This window comes from Megascapheus bottae, chromosome 4 (assembly GCF_031878675.1).
Source record: "Megascapheus bottae isolate mThoBot1 chromosome 4, mThoBot2.hap1, whole genome shotgun sequence".
NCBI classification, from domain to species: Eukaryota; Metazoa; Chordata; class Mammalia; order Rodentia; family Geomyidae; genus Megascapheus; species Megascapheus bottae.
This window is the reverse complement of record NC_143512.1, coordinates 48,630,306-48,648,777: the sequence shown is the minus strand read 5'-3', so window position 1 is coordinate 48,648,777 and position 18,472 is coordinate 48,630,306. Positions and strand designations below refer to the sequence as shown.

Below are 18,472 nucleotides of genomic sequence, written 5' to 3'. Positions count from 1 at the left end.
TTAGGTACTCCACTCCCACCTTGTCCTTCTTCAATAAGGATACTTAAAAGGCCCCTCAAGTCAGCTGAGGAGGATGTGTGCTCCTTACCCACTTGTGTAAGAAAAGTGCAAGAAACAGGCCATTTGCCAGAGCCACTCTGGGGAAATCAGTCATCCTGGATTAGGACTATTGGACCCCATCCATTATATGTAGCAAAACTTTCAAGAGCTACTTGCCATGCGGGGGTAGAAAAATAAAATACTTAAAGTTCAACATAATATGGGTGATCCTGAGACTGAGATAGATGATAGGAAACGGGAAAGCCATAGGTTCATAAGTTCCATAAAAGGCTGCCAATGAGCCATTTCCCACCACAGCAAATAAGCTCTTTTTAAAAAAAAATCTTTTGTTATAAGCACTGGGTGGGTTTAGCTGCTGGGGAAAATAGATGCTGGCTTTTCAACAACAAAAATTTTATACTAGAGTAGAATGGATGAGAAAGAATTGGAAAAGGTCAAAGGTAAATTCCTCTTACTGCAGTGTGTATTCATCAGCTGAACCTCACCCTTTTGATTAGCAGAGCTCATCCAGATCATCGAGGAACAGGAAAGGAAGGGTGTGTCAAAAGAAAATCCTGTGAAATATTCACAAAAGGTTAACTGTAAAGAGAATGAACATTGCTTGCTCTTCTACTGAGAAGAACAGATGGGAAAGTCAGGTGTCTTGCTCTCCCTATAGCTATTTACACATCTGTTCCATTTGAGGCTATTTAGTTATTTTTAACCCATTTAGGGAAGACATGGGAGGCCTGGTAAAGATATAGAAGCCTAAGAACACAGCCTACCTCTTCCAAGATAATAGGAGAGGCTATGGGACAGAAATCATCACCTCTTGAACAAAGAATAATAACTGTGGTAAATACAGTGCTGGACTAGACAACAAGGACAGTTCTTCATGATGTGCATTTTCTAAGTCATCTGTAGAGAAATAACAGTAGCTAACAATAGTTTCCTGAAGATAAGAATCCCAACATGGATATGTCACTTTCCAGCACTCCTTATTTCTGAACTTTGGACTTAGCTATCTTAAAGAAGATAGCATAAATGTGATTAAAATGCTCTCTGCATGCATATCTATACATACATATATACATGTATATGTATACACACATATGTATTTCTTTAAGAGATTTCATTGATTTTTAAAAGCATCTAAGATCCATTTAAGCAAGCTACTTAAAAGATTAGATAGATAAGAATTCACTTAAAAGATCAGATAGGTAAGAATTCAAAATTTAAGAATGGGTAAGAAGGATCTATTTGGAATTGAATTTAAAAGTAAATCATAGGCATATTGCTGCTATGCTTCCAATTCCAAATACTAAATTTTAAGGTTTTTCTTCACCTCCTTTCTTCCTCCTTCTCTTCTACTCTCCACACACACACACACACACACACACACACACACACACACACACACACACACACACACACACACACCCTGAGGATTAAGCCTAGAGCCTTGTATGTGTGAGGCAATCATTCTATCATTCAAACTAGATCTCCAGCCTTTTTAGTTTCATTTTGTTTGGTTTCTGACACAGGCTCTTTCAGCTCCCTTTGCCTGTACTGGGCCTCATACTCAAAATACTCCTGCTCCCACCTTCTTAGTAGCTGGGATTACAGATATGGTCCACCATACCCAACTTAACGGTTTCTTCTGCAAGATGATTACTTTGGTTGATCCATTTTAAAACAAAAGCCAATGGCACACATCTATAATCTTCACTGCTCAGGAGCTGAGATCTGCAGATCACAGTTCAAAACACCAGCCCAGGCAGGAAAGACTGTAAGACTTTTATCTCCAATTAATCACAAAAAAGGTTGGACGTGGCTCATGTGGTAGAGTGCTAGCTTTGATCATAAAAGCTCAGGAATTTCAAGATCAGCACCAAAAAAAACAACAACAAAAAATATCACTGGCACAAAAAAGTATTGGTCAGGCAGTCAATGTGAAGTGAGCCTATATATGATAAGCCTTTGGTTTCTTAGGCTAGAAGAAAAATGCCTCTACTTTCTACTAAGAAAGAATGCTTTGGAAAGGTTATTTCATTTAGACTTATGTGTTTGAGCCTTCCTATTACATATCACTCACTACTTACTGCAATCTTATTTTCCATTTATTCTCTAAAGCAAGCACTTTTCCCCAACTTACTTTCATCTTACAATCTTTGCATTTCTGTTCAGTGACTTTTCTCATCAGATGAATCCTCTCCAGCTTCCCTATTCTCTCTAAATTCTATGACTTCTTACATTCAGCTTGATCCCTACCAACTAAAAAGAGTACAGAGCTGGCCATCAGTGGCTCATGTCTGTAACTCAGAAGGCTGGGATCTAGAGTAATGAAGTTCAAGGTCAGTCTAGACAAAAAAAAAAAAATCCGAGAGATTCCATCTCCAAAATTTACCAGAGAAAATCTAGAGGTGTAGCTCAAGAGGTAGAGCAGCAGCCATGCAAGCATGAGGACCTCAGTTCAACAGTACTGGACTTCCCAATACTGGCAAACAAAAAGAATTTCTGATTTGCTCTGAATTTTTACATTAGTTATACCTTTACATGCTACAATTCACTTTCAATAAACTATTCTGTAGTTGTTTCATAAATACCTTCCTTAACCTGAAACCCTTAAACAATTTTGTCTAATTAGATTTCTGTTAACACATTTATCATTCTAAATCAATTGTATGCTTTTATATAAGGTCAATTGCATGTATTTATATAAGGCTCCTCGTACCCTGCAAAGCCTGTATACTTTCAAACAAGAATAGAGTCCTTCAAACTGCATTTAGAAGTTGATGTACCTTCTGTTAGGCAACAGTTTCCTATAACCATGAACCAATTAGAGACCCCCATGTGTCTCTAATTGATTGAAGCTACAAGTAAAAGTTAGGTAGGCAAAATATAATTATTAAAGCTGGAAAACAAGCCAGGAAATTTGGGGAAACATTCCCAGTTCCTGCTGAGGACCCCATGGCTCACCACAACTGGTCAGAATCTTCACTGCCACATGCCATCTTAAAGTCCTTTTTCTAGCTGTGTGGCTACTGGATGATAAAGCCTCTCAAGCAGTAAGATTCACAGGGGGATAGTTACACCCAGAGGCTTCTAAACTACAACAGTTTTCTTGTTTGTTCATTGGTTGGTTTACTGTTGACACACTTATGAGATCTACTGGAAATACCAAAAGGAAGTATTGTAAGAGTCTAAAATAGCATCTTGTTTTTCTGGCTTTAAAGACTTAGATCTAGCCAGGTACTTCTTTGTGAATGTGAAAAATGAGATATAAGTATTATATATAAGTATATATATATATCATGCATACAGAGGAATTTAAATTAGTCACCTATTACTTTCTTTTCCCCTAGATCATTTTTCTGAATGCCCCTACATTATATCACTTTGTACATAAGTATGCCCCTAAGCGTTTTAGCCAGATCTTAACTATATGCACTGATTATGTATGTGAAGATAAAGGTGAATTCTGAATTTGACGTTTTGCTGCTATAATCCTCAGCTCCATGTTTCTTCCACATTTGCAAACAGAAGCAATTGAACTATACAGATACAATATATCACATGGCATAACGCACTGATAAAAATTTATATCTAAAAGTTATGTCATTAGGCTGTTCAAACGAAAAAGTTTTCTTAAAAATTATAAAAATATATTTTCCAAATGGGACACTAGAAAAGGTCACTCTAGATCTCCAGTAAGTTTCAGGATAAAAAAAAAAGTTCCTGATTTTCCTTTGGCTCGTCTGTTTTGAACTAAATCTCACTAATCTGACCTTGTGAAGCTGGATAAGAATAAAAAGGAAAAAATTCATTGAAGTAGCCACCACAGTGTTATTTCAAATCCACTTTCAACTTCTTTTTAATCAAACGGATGCCTAGTTTCTCAGTGATTTCCCTGCCTCCGAAGCCCCCTACTTCCCACCAACCTGGCCAAAATCACTCTGGGGCCGCTCTTACTTGAAGTTCCAAGATTCACATGTGAGGGTCATCCTTAGGCACTGCCAGGGAAGACATCTGAAAGCATACAGCCTCATGTTTCCTTACCTCAGACCAGTCCAGAGCCACCCACTGAGGTGGACATGACTGGTTGTTGCAGGACTCTTTTTCCACAGGCCGGTGTGTCAAGCAATCCCTGTAGTCCAGTGTCTCCTCCTCAGAAGGTCCCATCCTCCTGACACACAGCACTGCCCGCGTGCGTGTCCCACCATCACAGGTCTTGCTGCACTCCAACCAATCCCCAATGAACCACCTGGGGTGAGAAGCAGACGAATAGAAATGAGCATGCGCCGCAGTCCAGAGAAGGCACTGCGCCCTTTTCCCAGAAAGGCTGACAGCGAATGGAGGAGCCATACAGGAGACTGACTACTATTTCCTTGTCTTCCGAAGTACAGCATTTGGGCTTTGGAGCAGGTTCCAATAAGCAATGTACTACTATCATCAATGAACATGCCCATGCTCTTGGGTATCAGAGAAAAGAGCACGAAAATTGTTAAGGCCAGATTCCTCACTGTTGCCCTGAGCCCAGAGTGCAGTATTGAAACAAGGAAAGTAAACTCTCAAGTGAGGTCAGAAGTGTGGTATCCTAAATGGAGCCTGCTATCTTAAGCAGTGGTGTCCTATTGAGCTTGGTACCCTAAATTTAGTTGACTAAGCCATAATGGCCTTTGCATTATTAGTTAGTTGTATTATTGTGATTTGTTGAAGAAAATCAACATTTAGAAACATCATAGATAATTTTTCAGACTTCAAATATATTTGTCAAAGTCTATGTTTTTTTCAAACTGAATGCTAATTTAGTTTTAAACACTCACACATTATCCTATTTGTTTGCTGTTAAGTCATTTTTTAAAGGCGATTCAAAATGCTTTTCATTTTTTCCCTTTCTGTTTTCCACAGATGAACAATCCCAAGTGGTTAGTACCATTTTTGGTCAGGAGAAAAATGTGTACTGAGAATAATGACTTGCATGCCAGTCATAGTGAAACTGTGATTCAATTTGCAACAGTGATTTCATCACCAAGATTAGGGGATAAAACAGAAATGTGTCTAACTCAGCCACAAAAAGCTCAGTCATACCACTTCCAGCCATGATCTCATTAGGTTTCTTAACGGAAGAGGGACGGAGGCCTTCAAATTAAACACAGGTGCAAGCTGAGGGTAGCAGCAGTGATTCAGGAGGTGCTGCTATTCCTCAGGGCATAGGGTCAAGCCCACCGCTGCCCTTTAATTATTTGTCTTTTCTTTTCATGAGAACCATCTCTCCCTTCAACTTGGAATAAAGAAAAAGAAAAGCAGGATTAATCACTCTCTCAATTTCCTTTCTGACTTCAATTTCAGGAATCACGTCCAGTCTCTGATGCATCTTTATTACTCATAAGATTGTCCCTTATCATGTCTCTGAGTGGCTAAAACAAACCTGCTATTTAAAACCTTCTGCAATTTCACCAGTGCTTGTGATTCAGTTTCTCTATTTTCCTTTCTATTCCTTTATCTTCTGTACATGTTTGGTCCTCTGATGTCCCTTATTTCTATTTTTCTGGCTTTCTCCCTTTTCTTTTTAGATTCAGTAGCAAAAATCTGAACCCAGAAATTCTCTCTGGAAATCTCAGCTACTAGATAGTCCCCCAAACTGGTTCTTTCTGAGCTTTTCCCAAAATTGAATGCTCAAACCATCATCATCCTCACAAAGTGTCTTCATTACCGCTAGATGGTAACACTTTGGAGATTTCTATTTGCAAGATGGGTACTGATGGCTCCCACTTTTATCCTGGGGGACACTGAGATTGGAAGGATCATGATTTGAGGCCAGCTCAAATTTAAAAAGTTCATGACATTCTTTCTTACCCAACAGATAGGCACCAGTGACACATGCCTATCATCTCAAGCTACAGAGGAAGCTGAATTTGGGAGGATCTCAGTTCCAGGCTAGCCCAAGGAAAGTAAAAAAAAAAAAAGAGTATCACCATAGATGCATGCATGGGGGGTGTCAAGACCCATACAATATCAAAAACATCTGCCTTGTTGGAGAGAGACAGAGACAGAGAGAGAGACAGAGACAGAGACAGAAACAGAGAGACAGAGAGAGAGATTCTGTAGTCTATATAAGATGCCTCTGTTTCCTAATTTTACGAACAATAATATTTGGAGAATTAAATAAGAGAGACGCTATGTAAAGTATTGTTTCACACTTGATAAACCAGAATATTTTGAACAGAGAAATCATACAACCAGAATATTAATTTTGCTTTAATCAACAAAGGAAAATGACACAGCATATAAAAATGAACTTATTAAACATTGGATGAGGGATTGGTTTCCTAATCTAGAAAGAAACTGTGGTAGAGTGCTAGCTTTGAGCAAAATATTTGAGAGACAGAGCCCAGGCTCTGAATACAAGTCACAATACTGGCTCCAGAAATTTAAAAAACCTTAAGAATTTTCTAACTTTTTTTTTTTTGCCAGTCCTGGGACTTGAACTTCGGGCCTGGGCAATGTCCCTGGGCTTTTCTCAAGGCTAGTGCTTTACAACGGGAGCCACAGCACCACTTTCAGCTTTTTTTTTCTATGTATGTGGTACCAAGGAATCAAACCCCGGTCTTTGTGCATGCTAGACAAGCACTTTACCACTAGGCCAAACTCCCTGCCCCAAGAATTTTCTAACATTTTTGAAAGACTCAATTATATAACCTATTGGCTACTAAAACCTTCATAGATGTTAGTCTTTCATATATATATATATATTCATTATTGTACTGGATATTGAACTCAGGATTCCAGGGATGCCACAGATGTTAAGCAAATTCATGGAGCCATACTCTCAGTCCAATTTTAAGATAATGTTTAAGCCAAGGGATGGGCCTCATAGCACAGTGTTTGCTATGTGCATCAAGCCCTTGCTTTGATTGACAACACTAAAAAAAGAGCCAAAACAATCAAAATGTTATCAAATAGTTTTTGCCAATTTGTTCAAAACAAAATTTAGTATGAAAGAAAATAGTCATTCTACTGCTACTTGGAAAGTGAGACTAATATTAAGAAGAACTAGAGTCTACCTTTCTAAATATCCTATACTGTACATTTTATTTAAACAAATCAATATAATAAACTCCTCTAAAATGGTGGAAATCGATAATGTGTCAACAAAGCAAGAAAAATTAGATGTATGAAAGCACCACAGAACATTTGGTTTGAAAGTTACTATGTTCGCAATGTCTGGGAGAATGAGAAAAACATCACTAGAGATTAGATGCCCTCATCTGGGAAATGATGACAGTTGGCTGAGATGACATCTATGATTTGTCCTAGGTCTTAAATTCTGGAGTTTTTATAGAGGACACTGATTAATGCATTTTAATACTTAAACTATAGTTGTCCATGGGTGAGGTTCGATGACTCAAAATAATTGTCAAATATTATGCCATAAAAAATACCATTAAAGAAAACCTAGCCCCGGTATAATTTTTTTTTCTTTTCTTGGTTTCTTTAACACATTTGCTTATAATTTTCTGATTTTGCTTGTAATGTTTTGTTTGATCATATAGTTAATTTTATATGCATTTATCTAGTTAGATAGGCAAGTGTTAGAAACCAAAGGTACAGTGCTTTGTATCTTGCAATTGATTAGTTCATGTTTTAAATTATTGACCACAGTATTATAATGTATAGTTTACTGTTTAATATCTCTACTTTTCACAAATGTAAAAAAGCACAGCATCAGATAGAAACATTTATATTGAAGAATTCTCCACATAAGGTCATTTATAGAAATGATCTTGTTACTCAAATACATCATAGGAAAAACTGAACTCCTGTCCATTCTTCTTGAGTTCCAAACTACTAGTGTTTCTTTTTCTTAAGGAGAGCCACAGCTTCCCATCAGTCATATCTTTTTTAAAAAAATAATAATTTTGCTTTGTCTAATATGTAGCTGAGGCTGGCCTCAAACTTACAATCTTCCTGCTTCAGTTTGAGTGCTGGGATTACAGGTATGCATCCTAAACCTAGCTGTATCAGTAAAATACTGTAATAGCAACTCCTCCCTTTCCTTTTCTGATTATTTAGGCTTATGTCATGCATTCCATTGTATTTTCTCATAGTCAGCTTACAACCTTGACTACTATTCTCTTTCTCATAAAAAGCTGCTGCTGTGAGCATATTAATTTTCCCTAGCAAGACTTCTGCTGATCCTTCAAAGTTTTCTAAATAAACACAACTGTTGTTTTCCTATCAATCGTTTATCTATTCTTCCATGTCTCCTGTCATTTTCTTTATATAATACAATGATAAATCTTATTATGTCCCATGTTTTCATATTGTGCTTAGAAATGCTTTCAATATAACTAAAGATATTTGAAATATTTGCATGTTTGAAAACATATTTCTGATACAAAATATATTTTGAGGTTTTTAATTATGGTCTTGTGAAACAATACTACATGAAAATACAGATTATTTCCTCAAATCAAAAGAATATAGCTCAGGTAAAATAAAGTTTGTATTAAAGGAAGAGAGAGGCCAGGCGCAGTGTCTTATGCCTGTAACCCTAGCTACTCAGGAGACTGAGATCTGAAGATCACCATTAAAAGCCAGCCTGGGCACAAAAGTCCCTGAGACTCAACCACGAGAAGTAATGCTGTGGCTCAAAGTGATAAGAGTGCTAGCTTCAGGCCCAGAGTTCAAGCCCCACAAACAACATGATGGAAGGAAAGAGGGAAGAGAGAAAGGAAGGAAGGGAGAGAGGGAGGGAGGAAGGAAACTTAGAATGGGTAAGACTTTTCTAAATATCATACCAATTTAAGAAATAGAAGTTTTAAAGTTTTCCTACATTATATTTAAATTTTTATGAGAAAAAAACAGATGTATTGCCATAAATAATATGGAAGCATATTAGAAGCTAGGGAAAATATTTGTAAAATGAGTTACTATCTTTAATACATCAAAAGTTCATTAAAAGTAAGTAGCAAGGCCAAATGCTAGTTTCTCACACCCAGCCACTCATATCCTAATTACTCACAAGTCAGAGATGAGAAGGAGCTATGTTCAGGCACAGCCTAAACAAAGTTCCCAATTACCTATAATTTCCAGTGGCAGAATGAAGCACAAGTTGGAGCATCACAAGTCAGGTTATGATCAGCTCCAGTCCACTCCACAACAATGGATAATGTCTATGAGACACTATCTTAATATTGAGACACTATCTTAACACAGAAACCTGAATGTGGTGATATATGCCTATCATCCTATGTATAATAAGAAGTATAAATACAATCATATTTTAGGCTAGTCTCAGCCAAAATGTGACCTTATTGCACAAAAAATAACTAGCACAAAAAGGCTGAAGGCAGGGTTCAAAATGTAGAGTACTTGTTTCTTCAATTATGAGACACTGAGGTCAAATTCCAATACTGTGAAATAGCAATTTAAATAATCATATATCTTCTAAATGCTGTCATGGATACTTAATGTTCAAATTACTTTGAAATCTGACTATAATCATCATATGTAATTTTTGTTATATACACATATTTACACATATGTAAAAAACACTGAAGATATATACATTAATAGTAATATTGTTTATCTATCATATCATCATATGAAAAAGAGCCAGACTTCTTTCCTTTATATTTATTTAAATTCTTGTTAAATCGCTGTATTTATTATTTTTATCATTAGAATTGCAATGTCTACTGGGAATCTTATTCTATATGACAACAAATCTGAAGAATTAGGATTACATAGTATGAGTTGAAAAAATAAATGAGAAATATAAAAGGAAATAAAATATATTTAAAATATGTACCTTAAGAATGTTCAAAAAAACCTGTAAAACTTAATTTTTCTATTTCTTGCATATTCCCTTGAACTTTCTTTTCTGAATTTCATCCTTTTCATGTCCAGATTTAAGTTAGTTTTGTTTAAGAGGACAGGAGATAGGGAACTTAATTTTTATCATGCATGTTAAAATATTCTTAAATCATCAATATAAAAAATATTCAATGCAAACCCACATTATATAGATGGGATACATTGACTAGTGACTGAAATCTCTAAGTACATATGACATTTAATCATGTAAGCTTGAACAAATTAAAAAAATCTTCAGTCAAAATAAAACTGGGTAACAGTAAGTATTCTTTAGATGTCTCAAATGGTTGATAAAATACCAAGCAGTGTATCAGCAAATGAACTTGGTATGTTGCAACTTCAAAATTACATGAACAGTATCCTAAGGTTATTGGAAACATATGAAGAGACAAAAATTAGCCCATGGATTTTGAATGTTGCTTTGTTTTGCATAGTGAAAAAACTATTTTAGATAATGAAAAACTTATTTTTAAATAAGTTTATAAAGATAATTTGCATAAAAGAGGAAAATGAAAAAATAATGGGTCTTCATGCAATACATACAATATATAGAGTACATACAATAAATTACATTTCCATATATTCCCATTTCTGAATTTTAAGAAGTTATATGGTGATCACATTATTTTTTTTTTTTTTGTGGGTCATGGGGTTTGAGCTCGACCTGTGTGCTGTCCCTGAGCTCGTCAGCTCAAGGCTACCACTCTACTCTTGAGCTAAGCCCCACTTCCCGTTTTCTAGAGGTTAATTGGAGATAAGAGTCTCAGGTCCTTTTGTGCCCTGGCTTTGAACCTTGATCCTCAGATCTCAGCCTCCTGAGTAACTAAGATTTCAGGTGTGAGCCACCATGCCCTGCAGTGATCACATTTTTTTTTTCAAAGAATAGATAAAAATTTAAGAGTCTTAGAAAAAATCTTTTTATAATTCTAGAGCTCCTTGCTTGGTAGCTACTATATTAAATCATTTCAAGAGATTAGTAAAAGGCTTGCCTTTCGAAAGACATTATTGTTTTGTAACAAATAAAATGTTACCTGGTCTTACCTTCTGGGGGACTTTGAGGTAGGTGTGGGGGGCATGCATTTTTATGTAAATATAACTTACTGTATAGGCCCTAGGTTTTTATGACTGCTGTGGTCAGTTTTAGAAGAGAGCTTGACTTCATTATAAAGTATTCTCCCATAATTCTAAAGAGCTTGGGATATACATTCATTTATTATTCTTTTTTCCCCTTCACTGTCTTAGTGGGATAATTATACAAAGGGATAATGGTTAATCTAACTTCTCAAACAATAAAATGCCTATGAAGATCAATGTCAGTCGTGATCAAATGAATAGTCTGGTCTTTCTTCCTTCAATCAAGAAACATTTTTATGCGTATAGATTACAATGTGTGGCAGACAGCTGGACTCATTCAAAAGCCATCATTAAAATGACTTGTTTTCTCTGGGTGCTTCCCTTTACAGTGAGTTATAATTTCTATACCAGCCACTAGAAAGAGACTCAGGTTATACACACACCTCCATACCTGCGCCCAACACTGAGGAGACAGAATACCTTAAATAATGGAACATAAAACTGGGTCAGAAAGTTAAAGCACTAATATTCCATTCTGGAGCTTTTCTAAATCATTTAAAAAGTCTTTAGGATCTTAGATACATTTCTGGAAAAGACAGGAGTGCAAAAAAATAATGTTCTATTTTTAAACCAAATTAAATAGTATTTTATGTATCATCAAGAAAGGAGGATAATGTTGTAGTTGTGAGACGCCATCTGTTGCAAAGGGAAACCTATTCATGGATGTTAACTGGGACGTGTGTCTTAGGATTTTTTTCATACATTTTTTATTGTAATTAATAGAAGGGTAACATTATATTCGCCAGATAGAAGGTGCATTAATTCACATACATTGATACCCTTTCACATGTCTTGGTCCCCATTTAGGATTTTTTAAAAAAATTTGCGGAAGAGGTAGGCTCCTAACAATACAAATTCAGAGGCAGATTGGATCAATAATATGTGGGGTTTATACACATGGAATTCTATGCTGCTGTCAGAAAGAATGGCATTACTCCATTTGTAAGGAAATGGAAAGACTTAGAAAAAAATCATATTAAGTGAAGTAAGCCAGACTCAAAGGAACATAGGCTCAATGGTTTCCCTCATTTGTCATAATCAGTAGAAATCTTGGGCTCTCCTAGCAGAGATTTACAATAGAACAAAACCTAAGGCCATATAGGATGATGCTAAATGAAAGGACCTCCAGGATATAGAAACAAAAGCCATGTAATGAATGATTGTTGTCCTTAATGCATTATGTTATCTCTCATCTCTTTTGCTGTCCCTTGGTTATCTCATATTGTTACAGTATTTTACCTTGTTATCTGATATATTGTATATATGTTTATTTGTTTACTTAAAATAGGATAGGGAAGGAAAACAAGATGAGGGGTGGGGGTGGGAGGAGGGAAATGGGGACCAAAACATGAGAAAGGGTATCAATGTATGTGAAGTAATATACCTTCTATCTGGTGAATACAATGTAATCCTTTTACTAATTACAATAAAAATATATGAAAAAAATCAGAGGGCAGAGGACCCACAAGGAAGTACAGAGTTCCTTTAAAGTCTCAGTGCTGGACAAGGCCAAAGGATGGAAATGCAGCTAAAAAGAAACAAGTTAGAGACCTTCACCCAGGCTCCCAGCTTGAACTATAATCTTGTCTGATTCAGGGACTATGAAGACAACCACCCCAAATTTCTCAAATGTTTTCACCTGTTCCTTGTGACTCTCAATGAAATGTCCTTGTTTTGTGGGGAGGGGAAGTTCAGGTACTCTACTTCACTTGAAACCCTTTGGCAGATGTTGCTTACAACTGATGCAATCAAATAATTTTCAGCACTGTGGCAGGAACAAATTCCTGCCTTATAGCAGTAAATAACTGAAACCAGTGCAGACATAGGAGTCTTTGCTTAGCAAAATGTCATCAATATTCTATCTCCTAGGATGTTTCCTCTCATTTCTCATCCCTGTGTGTTTGTATCACGGGAATATGCTTCCAGGTGTGAATATATAATATTTCTTCTCTTTGTACCTGAAGAAAGGAATTCTCACTTCTCTCTCTTACTTACTCAGGTGGGCAGGGCTCCGAGTTGCAGGCTCTTTGATTTTCTGGCGGCTTACTATCAGGATCACAATAGTTGTTCTGAACAATAGAGTTGTCATCTAGCCTTTTGCACACCACTTCCTGTCTTTGGACCCCTAGAAGAAAGCATGAATGTATGATTAGCTGCAGTGCAGTTTACTTTCCAAAGAGTTAGGTCTGCTATCTTTCCACTGTGGGGAATGAACCTCACAGGATCGCTGCTGTCTTATCTGTGCCAGAAACATTTGACCGCTTCTCTAAAAAGGAGAAAAGTCCTGGTCATTATACTGAAATTTTAGGGAAAAAATGATTGTGTTCACATTTAGAAAAATAACTTTTCAAGTGGAGAAAAGATGCTATTGGTAACTTTAAACAATTAATACTTCCATTTGTATGGCCTTCTTCTTTGTACTTTCCCTAAAAACAAACTTGAACTTCCCAAAATACCATGAGATAAAATGTATTAGTGTACCTTTCAATGCAAAACAATGGCTATATATTAAAAGTAGAATAAGAAATCAGGTCATGGCTCATGTATGTAATTCTAGCTACTTTGGAGACTGAGATCTGAGGGTTGCAGTTGATACAAGCCTGGGGAGGAAAGACTGTAAAACTCGTTTCCAATAACCACAAAAACTTGAAGTGTTTAGAGCATTAGCCTTGAGCACCAATGCTCAGGGACAGTACTGAAGCCCTGAGTTCAAGCCTCAGAACTGACACAAAAATAAACAAGAGGGATCAGTTTACTTTTTGACATTTCTTGATAAACAACATCAATTTAGTCTTCATTTGGAACACATTACATCAATATGTTTCATCTCTTTTCTTTCTTCCATTTACACACACATCTCTCTAAAAGCCCGTGGAGTTTGCGCTTTTGACTGGAGTGAACCTCTTGTGGGCTGTAGGCAACCAATCCTGTTCTTTAAAACAGTTGATTTATATTGTTGATTATCATGATACATACATAGTTCATTCATGTTTTAACATATGAAATACTTACCTTGTTCTTTTAAAAATTAGTCCATTATGTCTTGTTGAACACAACTAAAATATTATTCTTACAGAATGTATAAAAATGCACACTTATTAATGGAAAAGATACAAGTACATTTTGCTCATATTTCACACGATTCAGGCATACAACACACACTCTTGGTTATAAACATCCTTGGTTTGTGTACACTCCTTTTCTCTTTCCTATCAAGGAATCAAAAGAAGTAGAGACGGACATAACCTGACTGAAGAGAAAGTCATCTAACTACAAGAAAATGCTTAAGGTTTCAGACCATGTAGACAGGTTACTTTTAGACAAGGAAATAAAAGTACAACTTAATCTGTCCTCTAAGCATCAATCTCAGCCCCGTAAATAGGCAAGTTAAATAACTCAGCAGGAGTTGTAAAAGTTACATGAACAGTATTCTGGGAACCATAGCTTTGCACCTAGCTAAACTCCCACAAACAAAATCCTCTCATTCCCCACCCCCTCTTTCATTGTTTTCAGTTATTTTAAGATATCATTCCCTTAAAAAATAAAATGGTTGGGGGGGGGGCAGGAGTTTGGCCTAGTGGTAGAGTGCTTGCTTGCCTAGCATGCACGAATGCCCAGGTTTGATGCCTCAGTACCAGATACATAGAAAAAAATCCAAAAATGGTGCTGTGGCTCAAATGGTAGAGCTCTAGCCTTGAGAAAGCCCAAGGACCATCACTTAAGCCCTGAGTTCAGCGCCAGGACTGGGGTGGGATGGTGGGGGAGGAAGAAAAGAAAAAGAAAGAAAGAAAATGGTTCTATTAAAAAAAAATCAGAGAATCTGCATGCAACAAGATTATTCGGCAAAGGAAAGAAACTGAAGGGCTAGGCACCAAGTACTTTCCCCAATCTCCCATAAAAGTCACGGAAATAATGGTAGAGTTGTCATGGGATGCTCACCTATACGGCTTTTGAATTTAAAGATTGACAGTAAAACCGGCGTGGTGGCTCACGCCTGAAATTCTAGCTTCTCAAGAGGCTGAGATCTGAGGATCAAAGTTCAAAGGCAGCCCGGGCACTAAAGGACCTGAGACTCTTATCTCCAGTTAACCTCTAGAAAACGGGGAGTGGGGCTTGGCTCAAGGGTAGGGCGACAGCCTTGAGCTGAAGAGCTCAGGGACAGCGCCTAGGCCCAAAGTTCAAGCCCCACACCACCAACACCAACAGCAAATGATTGACAGTGCAAACTGAGTTAACCACCAAGCATGGGAGATCTTGTAGCCTCCCTGGCAGTGCTCAGTTGTTGAAAGCAGTATCTTTTTTTTTTTCAAGGCTTTTCCTGGTTACCTTTTAAATCTTACTAAATTTAGAAATCTAAAATATAGCCAAGCAACTTAACTGGAAAAAAATCATCACATTATGTATTGTACCTCCCTGAATGGGATAAATGACTCAGTTTATACGATGACAAGAGTTTGGAATTTTTAACTATTAAACTTTAGATTTTTGAGGGAAGAATGACTCACTTCAGGCAAGGCTATGGTCCATTCACAGATGTTGCATGATAGTCATCAGTTTACCTCCCCATTGTGTCATCCAGTGGGCAGATAACTGAGTCCATGTGGTTCTCTTCAATAGATAACTCTACTGTTAGTCACAGAACCCAACTATCAGCAGCAGTACAAGTCTGGGTCAGATCCTCTACACACCCGGGTTCAATATTTTCCTTGTGTCAGAAAGAGCAAGGTATTTTCTTTATAACTTAACATTTTTATTTATAAAAAATCTTTCAGGGGGCCGGGAGTTTGGCCTAGTGGTAGAGTGCTTGCCTAGCATGCACGAAGACCCGGGTTCGATTCCTTGGTACCACATACTTAGAAAAAGCCGGAAGTGGTGCTGAGGCTCAAGTGGTAGAGCTCTAGCCTTGAGAAAAATCCAAGGACAGTGCTCAGGCCCTGAGCTTAAGCCCAGGACTGGAAAAAAAATATCTTTCAAATAGGTCTATACTTGAAACAAGAATGTTGGCATTCAGTTCATTGTTGTTTCTCAGGAAAGGAAAAACTTTTTAATATTAAAAAACGGAACTGATGTTGCTTCGTTTCAGTGATGGCAATATTAAGTCAGTTACCGTAGGTTAAGGTAAAATCTTACTTTCTTTGCTGTGGGGGGGTGGGAAGTGTCATGGTACCAGTCTTATGGTTTGGACACTGGGCATGCCCATTGTCCCTGAGTATTTTGGCTCAAGGCTAACGCTCTACCACCTGAACCGCAGCCCCACTTCCGGCTATTAGCAGTTAATTATAAGAATATCATAGACTTTCCTGCCTAGGCTGGCTTCCAACCACAATCCACAGAGCTCAACCTCCTGAGTAGCTAGGATAACAGGCATGAGCCACCAGCACTTAAAACCTTACTTGTTTTTTGTTTTTTAAAGTTGACTAGAAATGTCGTGTTACTATAATAAATGTTTAATGCAAAATCAGAACGCTCTTCAACTTGAATCATGGATGAGATATTAATATAATTAGTAGAAATAAATATTTCATTTTAAGCTGAATTCTGGAAACATATATCTCAAAAATTGTTCTACATAACATTTATTGTTAAAATTTCGGAAAATATCCTAGCAGAGATTTACAATAGAACAAAATCTAGAGACATTAGGCCAAATAGTATGACACTAAATGTAAGGACCTCCAGGATAAGGAAACAAAAGCCAAATAATGAGTGACTGTGGTCCTTAATGTACTATGTTATCGCTCATCTCTTTTGCCATCCCTTGGTTATCTCATATTGTTACAATATTTCACCTTGTTATCTGATATATTTTGTATGTGCTTAATTGGTTATTTGAAATTGGATAAGGAAGGGGGAAATCAAGTGGGGGGAGGGTGGGAGGGAAATGGGGACCAAAATATGAGAAAGGGTATCAATGTTTGTGAAGTTATGCACCTTCTATATGGTGAATATAATGTAACCCTTCTATTAATCACAATAAAAAATGTGGAAAATATAAAAAACCACAAGACACAAAATAAAAATTACCAATAGTCCCATATTTTTGTTTCTAGACTTTTACATTTTAAGAGTTATTTTCTACTTGGAGAGATCCAGCTTAAAAATTACATATACTCATATTGTATATATGCTTATTTGGTTATTTGAAATCAGATAGGGAAGGGGAGAAAACAAGATGGGGGTAGGGGTGGGGAGAGGGAAATGAGGACCAAGACATGAGAAAGGGGATCAATGTTGGTGAAGCAATGCACCTTCTATCTGGTGAATATAATGTAGCCCTTCTATTAATTACAATAAAAATATATGGAAAAAATTACATACACTCAAACTACAAGTTCTCATTAAATGTGGGTGGTAGGTCATTCATTCATTCAACAGATAATAGCTACTAAATACAAGGCATTATGCTTACTATAAGATCCTGGACTATGTGGGAAGGACTACAAACTATGCCTATCGCTGAAAAAATAGAAATTAAGGGTATTTATGGGGTTTATTTCAGGTCATGATTTTAGATTTTTTTTTTTTTTTTGCCTGTCCTGGGCTTGAGCTCAGGGCCTGAGCCCTGTCCTTGGACTTTCTTAAGGCTAGATCTCTACCACTTGAGCCTCAGCACCACTTCCAGCTTTTTTCTATGCATGTGGTACCGAGGAATCCAACCCGGGTCTTTGTGCATGCTAGACAAGCACTCTACCAGTAGACCAAACTCCCGGCCCTGATTTTAGACTTTTTATGAAGAAAAAAAAGTCCTTGAAAGGATAGCTGAAATTGCTCTACACTTGTGAAGATAATTTTCTTTGCATTCATCTTTTATAAATTTTCTTCTAAACGGTTATATTGAACAATGTGGCATTTCACACTCAAGAACTGTCTTTACCAGTAATCATTTCCAAATCTTGCTATTTTCCTCTAAAAATACACAAATTCCCTTCCAACTTTTAAGCCAGGACCTGGCAGGATCACAATTTCTTTTTTCTATTTTGTTTCTTAGTAACAAGATAACAATTAATGAATGCACCTACATGGATGGATTTTTTAAAATGCATACTTTTAAATCAAAGCAAATTGCAGCTTTGAACTTTATAAACTAGAAAATGCAGATCAACTGGAAATAATCTAAGTGAACAAGAAAAATGGAGTTGAGAAATTTGATTAGTGTCTTGTACATAGCTTCTTTTAAAGTAGTCTGTGAAACATTGCTAAGTTGATTTTAAACCCTGTTGGGAATAATTACATCCAGTTACACAAAACCACCATGTTTCCAAATCAAAAGACTTATAGTTTATAAGCAAAACAACATAAAATGTCCACATGGTCAGTCAGTATACACCTAATCAAAAACAACATTTTAGTTTCTTAGTGTCCATATTCCCTGGAGATAGGCAGATGTTTTGCTGAATTTAATTGATCAAATTCGAAA

At 36.7% G+C, this 18,472-nt stretch overlaps 1 protein-coding gene across 1 annotated transcript in view; it reads right to left on the bottom strand.

The window, feature by feature from the left end:
- The window catches only part of Adamts6 (ADAM metallopeptidase with thrombospondin type 1 motif 6), a 187,597-nt gene that overhangs the window by 16,882 nt on the left and 152,243 nt on the right, over positions 1 to 18,472 (bottom strand). Inside the window, exons 20-21 of the mRNA XM_090331864.1 lie at positions 13,051 to 13,180; positions 4,099 to 4,303 (exon numbers count right to left, since the gene is read on the bottom strand). Coding sequence (XP_090187990.1) covers positions 4,099 to 4,303; positions 13,051 to 13,180 — 335 coding nt within the window. The remainder of the gene's footprint in view (positions 1 to 4,098; positions 4,304 to 13,050; positions 13,181 to 18,472) is intronic.